Source organism: Sphaeramia orbicularis, chromosome 16 (assembly GCF_902148855.1).
Source record: "Sphaeramia orbicularis chromosome 16, fSphaOr1.1, whole genome shotgun sequence".
Classification (NCBI taxonomy): Eukaryota; Metazoa; Chordata; class Actinopteri; order Kurtiformes; family Apogonidae; genus Sphaeramia; species Sphaeramia orbicularis.
This window is the reverse complement of record NC_043972.1, coordinates 28,398,969-28,416,332: the sequence shown is the minus strand read 5'-3', so window position 1 is coordinate 28,416,332 and position 17,364 is coordinate 28,398,969. Positions and strand designations below refer to the sequence as shown.

General features: G+C 37.6%; 1 protein-coding gene across 1 annotated transcript; it reads left to right on the top strand.

The window, feature by feature from the left end:
* Positions 1-577: 577 nt before the first annotated feature.
* Positions 578-13,195, top strand: colec10 (collectin sub-family member 10 (C-type lectin)). Its single transcript, XM_030158388.1, has 7 exons — positions 578-692; positions 2,299-2,370; positions 9,578-9,649; positions 11,854-11,907; positions 12,355-12,450; positions 12,660-12,871; positions 12,971-13,195. Exons 1-7 carry the CDS (start codon positions 578-580, stop codon positions 13,193-13,195), a joined length of 846 nt encoding a protein of 281 aa, XP_030014248.1.
* Positions 13,196-17,364: the final 4,169 nt, after the last annotated feature.

The window sequence follows — 17,364 nt, the reverse complement described above, 5'->3', positions numbered from 1 at the left end:
ACTGTATTTTGTTCTTAAAATGTTCTTGAAATCTATGCGACTTTAAGTCCAAACTCTGAAAACAACCTAAGAATGAACAATGACCTGGACATATGAGAATTTACACAGAAAACATTAGGAGGATATTTCCAGCGCAACAGCTGTGATTGGAAATACCTTTTAGGAATTTCATAAGAACAATATTTTACATCTTGCAATAAAATATTACAAAAATATCACATATTTAAATCCATTTTTATTTTGCTACTGATTAGTCTGTCTCAACACATACTTTAATTAGACGCAGTAACACTCTAAAAGGGGGTAAGAGATACAGAGGAATGCAGTCCTCTGGTAAGTGTTGTTTAACATTATGACAAGTCACTGATAAGCCTCTGTAAACATGTGGATGTGTTGTATGTTTTTGTTCTGACCCTCTGTGGGATGTGTGCTCATTAGTCCTGCACTGATCCACAGGTTTTACAGCTATATTTGTGCTATTATAAGTGAAGAACATTTGTTAATTGTCATAGAAAAAGTTTTAGTTTTTATCAACACTACAGAGCGATCCTCTGTGGTTAGTGATGACTGGTCGATGATGGCAAGAAGACAAAGTATGGGACTCCTGGGGATCTGCATTTGTGCATTTGTGTGCATCCGCCTCTCTGCTTCCATTGAAGTATGCACCAATTCCTTTGTACCTGGAGCTAAAGGTAAATGCATGTGTCTCTGTTTTAAATGAATGTCCATGTATAGTGAACATATACAGAATGCACAGCCTGAATGGAAAATTCTGAGGAAACACCTATATAATAGTTTGGGTTTATAGAGCTAATGATGGACGTACCAAGCATGTAATGTCCTGGAGTTTACTAGCAATGAGTCTGCTACCCCACCGTCTTTGGAGGGAATGCCTCCAAAGCAGCGTGTTTACTGTTTTATGACATCCAGTAGCTTGTTTCCCCTGCTGATTCAGACAGACAGACCTTATAAAATACACAGTAAACTAAGCATTACTGAAAAACACGGCTTTTAGTTTTGGCTCACAACAAATCCAGAAGGATGTTCCTTAGGGAGTTACATCATACAGGAGCTCTGGAGGCCTGTTAAATAAAAATGCAAACATTTTCCAAAGCAAAATCACGCAGCATAAATAAGGCCTCTAATCTGAATTTTACAGTTCTGAAACATTCGTACGGACAGAAAACCGTTTTACAATACCCGTTAGTCAACAATGAAGCCCAGAAGTGTGGGTATAGATATTTTGGAATGAGTCAAGAGTAAGAAGGGAATATATGTGTGTGTGTGTGTGTGTGTGTGTGTGTGTGTGTGTGTGTGTGTGTGTGTGTGTGTGTGTGTGTGTGTGTGTGTGTGTGTGTGTGTGTGTGAACCGCTCTGGAGATTTTGTCAGCGTTCTACTGAATTTTATGTACTAGTAAGAAAGTCCCATTGTGACCGTGTATATTTAGACAGCTGCCTCTAAACTGAACTGATTATTTATACAAGACTCATCCAAGATAGTAGTGACCACAGAGCCAACCTCTGATTGTGTACATATTCACGTCTGCATATTTGAGTGGGTGTTGGACGTGTATTTTTCTACGCTTTAAAATCCCCAAAAATCATTCAACGAACAGTTTTTTTTTTTTTTTTTTAACATTTACTGGTACTTTGACACCAGTATTTATTGTAGATTTACTGACATTTTTTTATTGAGACTTGTGAGACTACAAGATGAATTTGCACTTTTATTTCACATATATTTTTAAAAGCGGTTTTATTTCTTATCAATGTGTGGCATGATCTCATACATAATTTGACGTCGTAATTTTTGTTTTACTTTAAATCATTTTAATTCAGGGGTCTAAAAAGAACGTTTTCATGTGGCAACGATCTGAGTTTCATGAATATGTCTAAACAGGCTGAATAATGGAATAATCAGTTTTCCTAAGTACTCCTCCAGAGCAATGGATGGGGATTGTTGCAAACCTTCATTTCAAAGTCTAGCACTTAACAAGATATAAAGTGCTCTTGGCATCAACAACTGGGACGAAATTACAGCTCAAGACATTCAGAAACCTCTCACTATTTGTTTCCAAGTGCTCTTTGAGTAGTGAACCAACCACAGACATTTCTCTTACACCTCATTTGTGCTTTCAGCTCCATGTCATTAATACTTTTTTATAGAGATTTTGGTTATTGGCAATGAGGCTGTGGCTGCTATAAACATATTAATACGGCAAGTCTGACTATATTTATAATTGGCAAGTATTGAACAAAGGTCATTTCGCTGAAGAATTTGTGTTTTTGTATGTGAAGGAGATCAAGGTGTGGTTGGAGATGAGGGAGATGAAGGAAGAGTGGGGAAGAATGGACCACCTGGACTTCCAGGTATGTACTGCATCCATCTGGTGAAAAAGAAGTTTCTTCAATATTTTATCAGGATAGATAGCAATTCTCATGAAAACAAGACATACCCTGCCTATCTTCAAGAAGCTCTTGAAGACCCTGCTCTTCAGAGAGCACCTCCTGTTCGAGCACTTCCAAACATTCCATTTTAAATGTATTATTATGTTTATTGTTGTTTTACTTGGTATTTTTATTTCACTTCATTAATTGTACAGCTGTTTTTATGTCTTTGTAATCTATTCTTGTATTTTATTCTATCATTTTGCTGTTTTATTCTTCTGTACAACACTGTTTTAATTGTACAGCTGTTTTGTGTCTTTAATCTATTCTGGTATTTTTCTTTTATTTTTGGTTTTTCCCCAGTAAGTCGCTTTGGAAAAAAGCATCTGCCAAAAGCATAAATGTATATGTAAATGTACTTGCGGTGTATTTTCAGACTGTGGCTGTAGCTAAATGAAATGAATTTGTCTAATCTCAGTAAATCAAAGTTTGTTAAAATTGTTGCAGTACCAAATATTTATCCTCAGTTTAAAGCCATCTGCTGTTAATAAGAATTAACAGCAATATATAATATTCACAACAAAATAATGAGTACTTACTAGAATTTTTTTTGCAAATATTAGATGTAGTAAAAGCTGCACAGTACAAAAGATCTCATAGCTTTGATTAAAAGTCGAGAGAGTTTCAAGGAGTCTTTCTGTCTAAGTAATAAAAAAAGACAATTTGATGACATGGTGATGTAGTGTGGGATCATGGGAGTTGTTGTTTTCATCAGCTTTACTGTTTAAAATTTCTTGTGTAACAAAAATTATATGTAAAGAGGAAGTGATATATCCAAGTTTTATTCACACTAGAAGAAGAAGAAGGTTTAATTGTCAGTATATTATATGTGCAACACTGAAAGCTGAACCTCTGCACTGAACTCATGAACACACCACACACTGCAGACTAGGAGCGGTGGGCTGCCATGTCAGGTACCTTAGACGTACATAAGGGGTTAAATGCCTCAGCCAACTCACTGCTGGTCTGGGGAATTGAACTGGTGACTGTTCTTCAACCTTCGAGGCCACAGATGCCTCCTCTAAACAATTAAAAAGACATAGTTTAATAATGTGGTTAAGTAGGTGGGATCATGGGAATTGTCGTTTTTACCACCTTTACTGTTATAAATCTCAGGCAGACATGGTATTTAAAGATTAAATAACATATTAAGTTTTGTTAGTTATAATTCAGTTCCTTTTATTTAATCTCATTCTAAAGAAACAGCTGCAACTAAGTGTGCAAGTTTGTAACTGGGATACGAGGCTATTGAGAGGAAACCATTATTAACCCTTTCATGCATGGATTATAAGGACCTTAGTCAGAAATGCTTTTTTGAGTGTTTTTATTCCTCCTTGGGCATGAAAAAACCAATGCAATCAATTTTTTTTTTTTCATTGAGTTACGAAAATGTCTGTGCAATACATTTTTGAAGTAAAGAAACATGTTTAAATACCAATATCAGAAAGTGATACGAAAAGAATTAAATAAAAACATTTTTAATGCAGCTAATCTGATGTTTTCTCACATTTTAACATATTCTAATGTTAGTTATTACTCACATCATGGAGATAATATGCAAAAAAAAAAGTTTAACAATTAACAATTGATTCTCACTTAAACATGTTAGAGTAAATCAGGTTTATCAAGAACAGCAAAGTTATAGTAATGGTATGCATTGCAGTGTATGAAATGGTGCATAAGTGTCCACTGTGTTGGCTGATATAGAACTAAAACAACAAAACCCATGAATATACAAGTTTTGAACAACTGTCCACAGCAGTGACCACTATGTATGAAAGGGTTAAAAAAGACTGTTGTATTTAATGAATATATGGATTTCTCAGAATAAGATAATAATATAAGTACACAAGCCTAGTCATTTTCAGACTTTAAAATGTCAGTGCAGCATATTATATCCTTCTCCGTTCTCAGTTTGGAAACCATTTAAACTTTTTATTATTTTTGCTAAAAAAAAAAAAAAAAAAATCCTAGCCTTCATACTGTGTATTAATCAAGTGGATGAAGGACTGGGAGGCCATACCTGTCTTTTACTGTATATTTACACAGAAATGTAAAGTCTGACTTCATGGTTCTCGTGTTCAAAAATATTATTTACACTGCAGGTGTAAAATGACATGAACAAACAATCGTGTTACTTTTTGTCTCGTAAGCATTTCATCATAATAAGCCTGGCTCGCTTTGCCCTGACAGCTACTTTTATATTTTTTAACTTTGGACAGCTCGCTTCCCTTTGCTGTGTCGTACATACTGAGCCCTGCTTTACTCTTTGACAGGCACACAGACAGTGATGCATTGCTATGTTTCTGTGGAGGAAGCAGACGTGTTAATTGCTACTGAGGAAAGCGGTGGCGTCCCGCTTAGCCATATGTGCTCCAACTGGGCTGGTGGATTAGCACGCCAACCAACCATGCATATAATATACATAGATGTTTGCATATACACTTCCACTGAGGCATACTTACAGTAAAGGCTACATTGTGCAGCCAGAGACATACTAGGTTATAGATACTGCAAACACACAATGTATAATTGTATGGACAGGCACACAGTTTCCAAAACCCACTGGTCCTGACTGCCCTTTTGCTCTCTGCGGATGTTTGTTTTATACAATAATTTCACACTGAGGTCTTCATACAGTACATATAAAATCACAAAGACACACATCAGACACACTTCTCAGTCTGTGCAAAAGACAAATGCCAGGACCACTTGAGTCACTTCCAAAATAGTAGAAAGAACAAAAAAATATATGCATACTATACCGTACATGATCTCTGTTCAACTTTTCAACTCTGGATTTTTCAACAGTATGGCAAACCCGATCATTATGGTTTTTTATGATTACTGTATGAATGAGTTCAGGTTTGATGACTTGTAGCTGCAGTATGTCAGCAGCTCAGGAGATGACGCATGTATTCCCCCTCTCAATTTAGGACATTTTACAGGAAGCAGTTGCTTAATTTTGGAATCTTAGAACAAAAACGAGTACATGTCTATGAGGGGGCGATAATACAATACGGTACTCCAAGTTCATAAATGTCAACAAACAGCTGGGTTGGACTTCTTACATATGTTCGTTATGTCTTACTGAAAACAGCTGTAATATCTGAGGTGGAAATTTCATTGTTGCGTACAGCAGACTTTGATATAACAATATTAATCCTTATGAAGAACCTGTTGGGACAGTCGACGATGAAACATATGTACAACAAATGGAAAATAAGGCTCAAGGCCTTTGTTTATTTGATCCAGGACTTCCTCCGTCCACTAAGCTCAAGGAAGCAGAAATACTTGTAATTACCTTTGCTTGTATGATTAAACAATGTGAAATCAATGCCCTAAAGCTTTTAAATCTATCATTTTTATATTAAGCCTTAAATAACATGTATTCACATTCAGCCAGTGTGAGCTTTTTAACAAGCTTAAGTTTGTGTAAATGTGTCTCACACTCTATGATTAGAATGAAAAATGTGTCCTTCACCGCCTTTACACTCTGGCAGCTGGAGAATCCAGACGTTAGACCAGTTGGAGGGGTTGGCCATTATAAAGAGTTACTGCAATGATAGGAAGGACTGTTATCTGAAAGTCTAGATAGACGGTTTAACTGGCAAGCCTTAGCACTGCAAAAACAACATTAATCAGCTTTTATAGACACAGAAGGAATAACAAGAGGCCAACAGATTAAATTGGTTCATTTAGCTAAAAACAAACAAATTTAATCATTTCTCGCCATCATTTCTCAGGTCAGTGAAGTCAAAATGTTTACTTTGTAATTGTGGTCTCAGGCACACAGAACTATGCAAAAAATTACAGACAAATTAGATTGAAATAATGACATTTCTGAAAGGCAGAGGCTTACAGAGTACAGTATACCAGACCTCACACAATCCATAAGACCCAAACCTTTCGCCAAAGCTTCTCACAAATCATCAAGTCAAAAATCAACATGAGAAAGTGGGAAATGGGAAATAGCAGGGAATAGCTGCATGTGTGTGTGTAGGTGTATGTGTATGTGTGTCAAATCCCTCTAATAGCAATAGGCCTCTCCAATGCGTCACTTAGTATTTTAAATGCCATCAATTTCAAGTTGAATAGTTTCCTGAGGAAATACTCATTCGAGTCCTGGCAGTAAGCCTCAGTTTCTTTACCCTGCAGTTTCCCACACACACACAAAGACATACACACAATCTCACTTTTTTCAGTGTGATATTCCCTGTCCTATACTTTCACTGTAATACTTACCGTTCGCCTCCTCAGTTCTCATGTATAAGCTAAACTGATAGCCTTAGTAAGATTTAGAAAAACATGTATAATTATTTATATACACACTGTTTCTGCATTTAAAAGTTGCCAGAGAATACTGTAATTACCCACATAAAACATGGTCTTAGGCTTGTGTGGCACTTAATTCTTTGACACTTGCATTTCTACAATAGTATGTAGAAAATGGTTGAGAGAAAAACAACCTAGGGCTTGCAGAGATAATATGCACACTTTATGTTATTAGCCTCCGAGGAGAAATGAAACATTTTCCTAAAACAGTGGCCAATATTAACATCACTCATAAAACTTTACAGAGCACAACATTCATCATTTGGTATGTTTTGGATTTTCTTAAACACCTTACTGGCAGTATACATTATAGCTCAGTAATAACATGGTAGTAGAGGGAAGTTAGTTTGGTAGTACATAATTAATAATGAAGAAATGCAAACTTGCCAAAGGGAATTTTTTGGAAGTAAAACATGGCAGATTCCATTATACAATCCTGAAATTAATCTTCCCTTGTATTACAAACATTCCATTTTGTTTACAGGTAAAGCTGTAGATGTAACATGTTTAATGGTGTGACTTGAACTGGAAATGTTAGCTTTAGTTTCTGTGCATAACCATAAATCAGGGCAGCAAAATGCAAAATCTGATGGGTTTTTTTTTTTTGTATTTTTTATTGTAATATTAAACTAAATTAAACACCAAGAGAGAGGACAGTTATTGCACACACACGTTTTATACATACTATTACTATATGCTTACCAAGTTATTACCAAGCTATTACCCCATGCTATTACCAACCTGTAATGTGAAATGCCACCAAAATCATGAATGTAGCAAAAACTAAACTTTGTAAAATATTTTGTACCCTTAAACATTTTTAATATTCAAACTTCACCTGAACCCCATCTGACCTGAATGACTCCATCAGTCAGCTCTGAACTCGACTCCTCTGACCAGGGCCACTGGCACTTGGAAACCAGACTGAGAGGCACCACTAATTTTATTATACCAAAGAGTGGAGAGGACTTAGTAGATGGCTATCTTGAGGGAGATGGTTAAACTGCCATTTCTACCTTGGGTTTTACCAATGTGTGTTGTGTTATGTCATGAACAAATCACAACAATCTTGGGTGTGGTTCCAAGTGGAAGATATCAGAGGAGAGGAAAATGAACACAAATGTCAACTAGAAGCCTTTGGATCTCTGACTAAATGATTGATGCTAAACAGAACTTGACATACTGGTCATGGAGACCGTAGAGCTGCATTATGAATTCACAGTGAAGATGTTTGTGTGTTCACTTCATGTTGCACAAGTGAAACAAACTGATCGCCAGTCTGTCTTTAGATTGTCTTGGGTCTACCTTCAAGACAGTTAGCTAAAACACAAAGCCTTTTGGTGCTGGAGAGTCCTTATTGGACTCATCGATATTCTATTAAGAATATGCGGCAGGTTCAAGGTTAAGGGTTGTGATCCATGTAAATTGGTTAATCTGGGACAATTTGCCATGGATTAAAAGGTTAAGATCAGGTTAAGAGGCTGCTGTCTGTTGTGAGTCATAAAGGTGACACTATTGACTCGAAATTATTGGATGACTTTGGCCTTATCATTTTTGGTTTATCTCATTTCAGCTAATGCAAAGATAAAATATTGCACCTATCAAACATATCTTCATTGCACCTTATGGAGATTGCTCTTTTGGAAGCACTGTTACACTGTACAATAAACTCACCTCTGTCTGAGGTCTCTACTCATAAATCCATTTGCATTTAAATGTCTTTTTGCACATTCCTGGTTGGAATATTTACCTCTGCCAAGGAGGTTATGTTTTTGTCTGCGTCTGTCTGTCTGTCTGTCTGTCTGTCTGTCTGTGTGCAAGATAACTCAAAAATTTATGCAAGGATTTGGATGAAAATTTCAGGAAATGTTGATACTGGCACAAGAAACAAATGATTACATTTTGATGGTGATCAGGGGTGGGGGGGGCTACTGATTTCCCTTGGCGGAGGTCTGCGCTGTCTTTTCTAGAAAAGCACTTGTAGAGCGCAGACCTCCGCCAAGGCAGATCAGTGGCCCCCCCACCCCCGATCACCACCAAAATTTAATAATTTGTTCCTTTTGCCAGTATCAACATTTCCTGAAATTTTCATCCAAATCCAGGGCACTGATCTGCCTTGGTGGAGGTCTGCGCTCTCCGAGTGCTTCTAGTTCAACTTGTTTTGCACCTTACAGTTCCATTTCAGCACATTAGTTATTTTTCCACACATTACAGTTATTATCCAGATTCTACCCAGATTGTTTTTTACTCATAGTGTACAGTGTTTGTTTTTGTGTTATATTTCTTTTTACTCATCTTTGCTGTGGTACTATATTGTTGCTGAACGTGTGTCATGCTGCTGCTACATTGTAATTTCCCAGTTTGGGATAAATAAAGTACATTATCTATCTATCTATCTATCTATCTATCTATCTATCTATCTATGTTCGTTCATTCGTTCGTTCGTTAGTTAGTTACAGTACTTTAATGCTCTATTGGAGGAAAGTTTACCCTTATATACACATTTGATACTGGACATCTAATTGGAAGAGGATTTTGTTCAATTTTGCAATGGTGCCTGACTATACACCACAAAAGCACACACACATAAACATTTGTATAATCAATTCTGGTTGCATTTTATTGGATTTGCTTTTTTTTAACCATTTATAGTCGTTAAAATATGGAGCCTATGCATGTATAATATTATGCCGTCTTTCCTTTTACACTGACACATTGCATGTAATTGGAAATGAGATGGTGATATTTCTTTCCACTTTTATTTGTCCTTGGCCTTTCTTTCTCTTCCTCTTAGGAGCACCAGGAGAACCAGGGCTTAATGGAGACATTGGCCACACAGGAAAGATGGGGCCTCCTGGAGACAAAGGTAAAACAAAAAACCCCTTTGAATCTTTTCCTTTTTCTCCTTTATTTTTATGTCAATGATGAACTTTCCAGTCTCATGTACAAATGTGTCCTTGTTCCTGTACCAAGAATCTTTTTAAACATGCAGAAAATCGCAAACAGCTGTCAATAACATTGAACAAAAATGGCAAAAAATAGCTGGAAGGTTTCTACTTTTAATTGACTAAAGAGAAATATAGTTTCCTGAACCCCTACTAAGCTGGGACAGTTATTCCGTGACCGTAAATCCAAAACATTAAAATAAGTAGAATGGACATTGCTACACAAATCACCACACTTAATCAGTCCCACGACTGAAACATTAAAGAAGAAATTGCTTTAAAACTTGCCATTAAGAGGTTTTAAGCCAAATAAAGATTCACATTCTCTCATTTATTCTGCGTCTTAATGTAGTGGATCTAAAGAAATAATAAAATATAATCCTCTGATATCATGCCATGTTTTGCCCAAGGTGGCTGAAAGTATTTGTATCTTTTTTTTATTTTTATGAGCAGCCATGTTCCCTGTCTCTGTTAACATGAAACATTCACAGTATTCATTATGTTTAATGCGCTTACAGGAAAGTAGCTGTGTATCTGCCATCTCAGGCAAAGCAGTCTGATGATGTAACTCATTTGGATTTTCCTTGATCCTTCAGCTCACAGCTCATAACGCACCTGAAAAAAGGGGGGAGGATAGCACTTCTAGGGCATTGTCAAATTTAGGAAAAAGTAAGTCTGTATAAGGTTTCTCTTCAAGTTGTGGGTCACGTGACATCTATGCATACGTCAAGATACAGTTTTGATTTGGTTGGTGCTAAAGGGAAACTATCTGAAGCTTTAAATGGTAAAACTATGTGTAACAAATGATGTCATGTGGAAAAACAACCAACAAACTGCAGCAGGACTGTTTGCGGGTAATGTAAAGTATGCTCTCCTGGATGTTGTTTATCTGCCAGTGCCTTATTTAATAGCCCTCTGAGCTATTATCCTGAACAACAAGCTGCTGTAAATCTGAAATCAAGAAGTTTCACTTATTTGGATGGTGAGACTGACTCTGATATGCACATAAATGTATTCTCTTTTTGTCACTGAGGTTAAAGTCTCAGTTAAAGGTCACTGCTTTAAACTCAGAAACAACTGGGTCAGACTATGATATTTACCATTGTATCTATTCTGGTTCCTCATATGAATCCACGTTATTGTGATGTTTGTCCTGAAGCGCACTTCCCCAAAATGTGCAACTGACAGTTGAGCTAATTTCCACAGTGAAACTAAATACAGCATTGATGATATTTTTTTTTCTGAGAACATCAGCATTTCCACATAAATGACCAAAGGACTATAAAAAAAAATAATCAGAAAATTGCAGAGATATGATGATGAACTGACTGATGACCTGACTAATGAAGAGACTGAAATGATTCTGGAGGAGGGTCTGAAAACCCACAACCTCAGTCACTATTGTAGTTTGACATGTTTTATATATTTAAATAGTACTGCCATCTAGTGGAATGTTTTAGTAAATACAAAACATATTGTATGTCGTCAAAAAGTACTTATTGATAGAAATAAGTGCAGAGCTGTTCTAAATTTTTGGTGTGACAGTCTTTTTTTAAATAAAAAACTGCATATTACTCTAAACTTCAAAATTGAATATATTTTATTTGATTTCTGTGTTAATGATTTGCCTGTTAAGAAATTGTTTATTATTAATCCCATCTCATTACTGGCAAAATTTCATATACATGCTAGTAAATTTGCCAATCAGAAACCCAACCTTGTGGTCTTTAAATCCTACTTAAATTCCTACTTGGACAGTCTTAAATTTTGCACAAACTCTAAAGCTGTGAAAACTAACGCCTCATGTAATGAATTTGAACTGTAATTTTTCTATTAGTTTACCTCTTCTTTTCTTGTTTATTCTTTAACTTATGTTATTTACTTAATTTACTTATTTATGTATTTATATTACTTTCTCCCTGCCTTGCCTCGAGCGTTATGCATTACCTGTTGTTGACTGCTGTGGATCTATTTTGTATACGGCATTGTGTAAATAAAGTTGAGACAAAAAAAGGTACAGAGCTGTTCTTATTCCTAAATCAACAAAGTAAGTCATACAAAGAAATTTTCCAGTCACATAGATGTCAAAATTAAGAGCTAATATGTGGTTTCTATTGTTCTGCAGGTGATAAAGGTGATGCAGGCATGGGCGGCCCCTCTGGTTTAAAAGGAAAACCAGGTGAGACAGTTTACGGAATACACCAGGCCATTTTACAATCTGAACCAAATGGTTTGGTCTAGCTTTACTGAAACAGAGGAGATATTCAATGAACAGTTTTTACACTCAAGCCATCACCATCCTGAGCGGTGTTCTCAAAACACACCAAACACAACACACTCACATGCAATAACATACTGTACATTATTATGTACTTTTGCACATTAACATACTGACCCTGATGCACACGATGGCAGTGTAATGTATCTGTGTGAGAGTATGTGGGTATGAATGTGTATTATTTTTTGCTGCTTCTTTTAATATAATTCTACTTTGATACATTTGTCTACTTTTTAAATTATATGTATTGAGCACAGTACATCTGAATCTTGTTATATGTTTATACAATGACAATAAAGACTCTTGAATCTTGAATGTGCTGTTAAATCTTAATTTTAACTCTATCAGGCACAACATGTGACTGTGGCCGGTACAGGAAAGTGGTTGGACAACTGGATATAAATGTCGGCAAACTGAGGAATGCTGTCAAGTTCTTGAAAAACAGTGAGTCCTAGATTGTGTTAAAGTATCTGTAAAAAAAATACACTGTTGTTACAAAAAGTTAAGACTCATTTTTAGAATTGATTCTTCTTTCATTGTATGCAAGAAGGTTGATTTAGTTGTGTTGTTTTCCTTCTTCTTCTTCTTCTTCTTTTTTTTTTTTTTTAATCTCAAGGATCCTGACCTTTACATTCTTACCCTGTCTTATCCAGTTATCTTGGGCCTCAGAGAAACAGAGGAGAGGTATTATCTTCTTGTAAAAGAGCCTAAGATGTTCAGAGAAGCGTCAATGAACTGCAAGCTAAGAGGGGGTACCCTGGCCATGCCGAAGACCACTGACACCAACCGTGTCATGTCAGACTACATCAGCCAGGCAGGTCTAACTAGAGTCTACATAGGGGTGAAGGCTCAAAGCATGGACACAGTAAGTGGTCTGTTGTAAAAATGATCATCTGTTTAACTGTTGAGGTGTTTATTTTCAGAAAAATGCTCATAATTTTCTCATTATTTTGTTTGTTCTTAGGATGGAACAAGCGGGTATATTTATGCAGACTCCAGCCCTTTACAGGGGTTTGCAGCTTGGAGTCAAGAGGAGGCGCTAAATTCTCCCTCCACAAACTCAAGCTGCGTGGAGCTGCTCAGCTCAGGAACATGGGGTCAAGTAGACTGCGAGGCCACGATGTTTTTTATCTGTGAGTTCCCAAAGAGTGGAGGAGGAGCAAGAGGGTCATCATCTATGGTATCATGAGTCAATGACACATGTATGCAACAGTATTTAGACTCTATTTACACCATATTTACACATTTTTAGTATGGTTTTGACAATTTTTGTTATGTAACATTTTGCATGTGGCTCATTTGCAAGGTGAAATATAACTGACATGAAACAATAAATTGTGTGCACATAAGACGATGCTGTCTTTCTTAAGTGTTAAACAACAGCCCTGCATCATGCTTATGAGTGTTACATCTGCCACTGTATAAAAAATATGAAAATAATTACTGGTTAAATTAGGAAAATTGTCATTATTTCTATAACAATAACAAAACATAAAATGAAAGTTATATGGCAGGAGGATATAATCCCTTGTTCATAGGCTTCCTGCGGGTCCTCTTGTTTCTCCTGTCATTAAAAACATGTAGGTTCATCAGCCATGTCAAGGTACTGGTTTAGATCTCCTGGTCCCTGGATGTTTTTAATGGCAGCCCACTGCTCTAGTGTACTAGGATGGGCAAAATGTAGAGAACACACACTCACACAAAAACACAAAATGAAACAAAACGAAAATCATCTATCCAGTGAGTAGGAACATAGTGACAGAAAACAGTTTTCCTTTCTTTTTAAGGGTGGCACTAAAGACATGATGACAAGTGGCTGCTAAGGACATTTATTCTGAGTGAGGGTCTATGGGGCAATCACGTCAATACTAACATCATAAGAAGGTCAACACTTCGTGGCACTTAGACATTAAGACTGCAAAACAGTGCATTTTTTTAAGGTAAATTTTTCATATTAAATATAAGATACTTATACAAATTGATCTCAGATTAACTTTCTCCAAACTGCAGCACAATACATGTCTTACCATGTACAAACTTTTGCTTTGCTTCCCTTTTCCCAGTTTTGCTGACTGCCTGTCATTTTTAAAAGCCAATCCAAGCAATCCTGATGCAAAGAAATGAAGCAACCCAAATCTATGCAGTTATCATTCTACTATTGTACAATGTTATAACATTCTACACATCCACATCCTTATAACAGGAATAGTTAACAAGAAAACAAGAAACAAGGAAACCACTTGATCATCATCACCTTCTCAGCAGAGAATTTTTTGCATCTTTTTTGCATAATTTTTATGAATCCATTAAGTGCCTGTGAGGCATTCCTTTAAACAGCTCTGTAATCAGACATCAGTCCTTATCCATTCATAAAACATAACACCACTGTCTTAATTATTCATAAATATGGATTTAAGGGGCTTGTATTGAAACAAATAAGACTAGGACCAGACAAAAAGAACAACATGAAACAATCTGAGCACAGCAATACAAGACTCATTTTACAGTGCCTGTAAAAGTAGAATCCAGTTCATACTGTGATGTGATTTGTTGCCATTTTTGGCACAATCAATAACAATAACAAAGGGAACAGACAGATAGCACAAATAAGAGTTGAACCGTGTCAATGGAGCATTTTGCAAACAAAGACTTTTGTCAATCATATGTGTGAACTGTTTTGAAGGTGTAAATTTGAAATGAAAGAATATTTTCTTGCAAATGACAAAAACTATAATGGTGAATTGCCTCTGAACAAACTGAGTGTTTCAAACATTTTGTGGTAAAGAACCAACACTGAACCAGAACTCAGATAGATCTGCTTACAGATGAGTATATAAACAGGCCCTGGCTCTGGTCAGAAAAATACCTAAGGAATACTCCAGGCAGGTGAGTACATCAGCAGATGTTCTGATTCACCATTACCTGTGGATGTACTGATCTATGTCCCTCTGCCACACGATGGCAACCAATTGTTACTGAGTGACTCAAATGAACTCAAATGGATGCCAGAGTGGAAAAAAATCTGTTAAGGTTAAAGGATATCAGGATATTAATGCTATTGCTATTGTATATGGTTATTATACCCTGCTACAGTTGCACCCAAAAGTCTGTAATGTAAGCAGCTGTGTGGTGAATGACATGGCAGCTTCCCGAAAAGAGTTTCTTAACATGTTTCGTAATAAACACGTCTTGGCATTCGATTATTCTGCAAAAGAAGGAACCAATTTTGCTGACTGCCCTGTAATAATGTCATGTAATGTCAGTTCCCATTCCTGAGCTGGCAAGGCAAGTCCAGGCAAATTTATTTGTATAGCACAATTCATGCACAGGGCAATTCACAGTGCTTTACAAAAATGGAAAAGAGTCAAGTTAAAAACACACAATTACAATTACAACATAATCAATAAAACATAAATAATAGTCAAATAAAATTAAGTAGCTGCCCTTTGTCACCAGTTCTGTTCATAATCTTTATGGAGAGAATTTCTAGGCGCAGCCAGGGGCTGGAGGGGGTCCAGTTTGGGGACCACAGGATTTCATCTCTGCTTTTCGCAGATGATGTTGTCTTGTTGGCCTTATCAAACCTGGACCTTCACCATGCACTGGGGTCATTTGCTGCCAAGTGTGAAGCGAGTGGGAGGAGGATCAGCACTCCTAAATCCGAGTCCATGATTCTCGACCGAAAAAAGGTGGCCTGTCCTCTCTAGGTCTGTGGGGAGTCCTCGCCCCAATTGGAGGAGTTCAAGTATCTCGGGGTCTTGTTCACGAGTGAAGGAAGGATGGAACGTGAGATTGACAGGCGGATCGGTGCAGCGTCTGCAGTGATGTGGTTGTTGTGTCGGTCTGTCGTGGTGAAGAAGGAGCTGAGTCGAAAGGTGAAGCTCTCCATTTACCGGTGAATCTACATTCCTACTCTCACCTTTGGTTATGAGCTTTGGGTCATGACCGAAAATACAAGATCTCAGATACAAGCGGTCAAAATGAGTTTCCTCCATAGGGTGGCTGGGCGCACCCTTAGAGAAAGAGTGAGGAGCTCAGTCACCAGGGAGGGTTAAGAAGCCTAACTGTTGTCATACAATTCTTCACTGATGTGAGCGTGTGAGGTACCACACACTCACTCTTACTTTGAGGGTTGGGCTCCAGGTAACCAGCAAACTCGGGGAGATGGTCTGCAGGCCCGGAGGGGGAAACACCCACCAGTACCAGCACCTCACTCAGTGAGGGCAGTGTAAGAGTAGAAGAATAGTCATTTCCTTTATTCCTCTGACAGCCTGTCCATCACACATTGCCAGCCAGCATCCTCCGAGATAGAGTGCACATGGGTGGTTTGACTTATTTGACCAGAGCTGACAGGGTAGGTATAGTCACTTCTTAGGGTCTCATGAGCCATGTCACAGCAGCCTGCAATAACTAGGGCTTCTTCCAAATCAGTCACCCCTGTTCCTAACATTTGGCTCTGAGGCAGGGATCAAGTCCAGCTAGGAATCTGTGAAATTTTTCTTCACTCTGAGCTGCTTCACCATAGCTGGGGAAAGCCCCTCGTACTACCTTTCTTACATCAGCTACATAGACATGAAGGCTTTCACCTGGGGCACTACGGTGAGCAGCAAGGTTAGCTCTGAAACAGTGTAAATAATGTCTTTGTCTAAAAGCATCTAGCAGTTTTCTCCTTTACTGCAGAGTAATCTGCCTGTACAGTAGCTGGCAGAAAGTCCAACAGCAGGAAGGCCTTAGACATAATCACACAGTCACCACTGGTCCCTGCCACCATCACCCTCACAGCCACATCATATTGTCACGACCAACAGGAGAAACTCTCACTGCTCTCACTGGAGAAAAGTGGCAGGAGTTCAATCTTTACATCACTGAAGAAGGGCTTCTCTCAGCACGATGCTCTGAAATCCAGCGGGTCCACTTCATATTTCCACATATTTATTTTATTTTTTTGCAACCTCTCTAGCTTGAAGCAACGCAGAGCTTAGCACTTGTCCTATATACACTTTTGCAGCTAAGCTAAACAGAAGTTAGCAGTGACTAATCGAACCTAGCTAGCTGTACTTTTTTTTTTTCCAGAATCATAAAAAAAAACCAACTGTGTCGGATCGGGTCCGGGCTGCTTTCACACCTCAAACAAATCACACCAGGGTTTGTATGGTACCGCGCCGAGACCACCTCCTCAGCTGGGTCTCGGTTCGCTTGTTTGGTCCAGAACAGAGATTGGTGGTTTTTATTCACACCAGCCCAAAAGGTCCGAACCAAACAAACGAACTCGGGTTCGCTTTAAACGAACCAAACAAGGCAGGTGTGAATACACCCTAAGAGGTTGTATCAGTAGTACTGTATTTATTTGTAACTTGA

Excerpts from the sequence above, each read along its gene's own strand:
- colec10 (XM_030158388.1), top strand. The coding sequence starts at position 578 with ATGGCAAGAAGACAAAGTATGGGACTCCTGGGGATCTGCATTTGTGCA. Across the intron at positions 693-2,298 it reads CTTTGTACCTGGAGCTAAAG|GAGATCAAGGTGTGGTTGGA; the intron begins GTAAATGCATGT and ends TTGTATGTGAAG. Across the intron at positions 2,371-9,577 it reads TGGACCACCTGGACTTCCAG|GAGCACCAGGAGAACCAGGG; the intron begins GTATGTACTGCA and ends TCTTCCTCTTAG.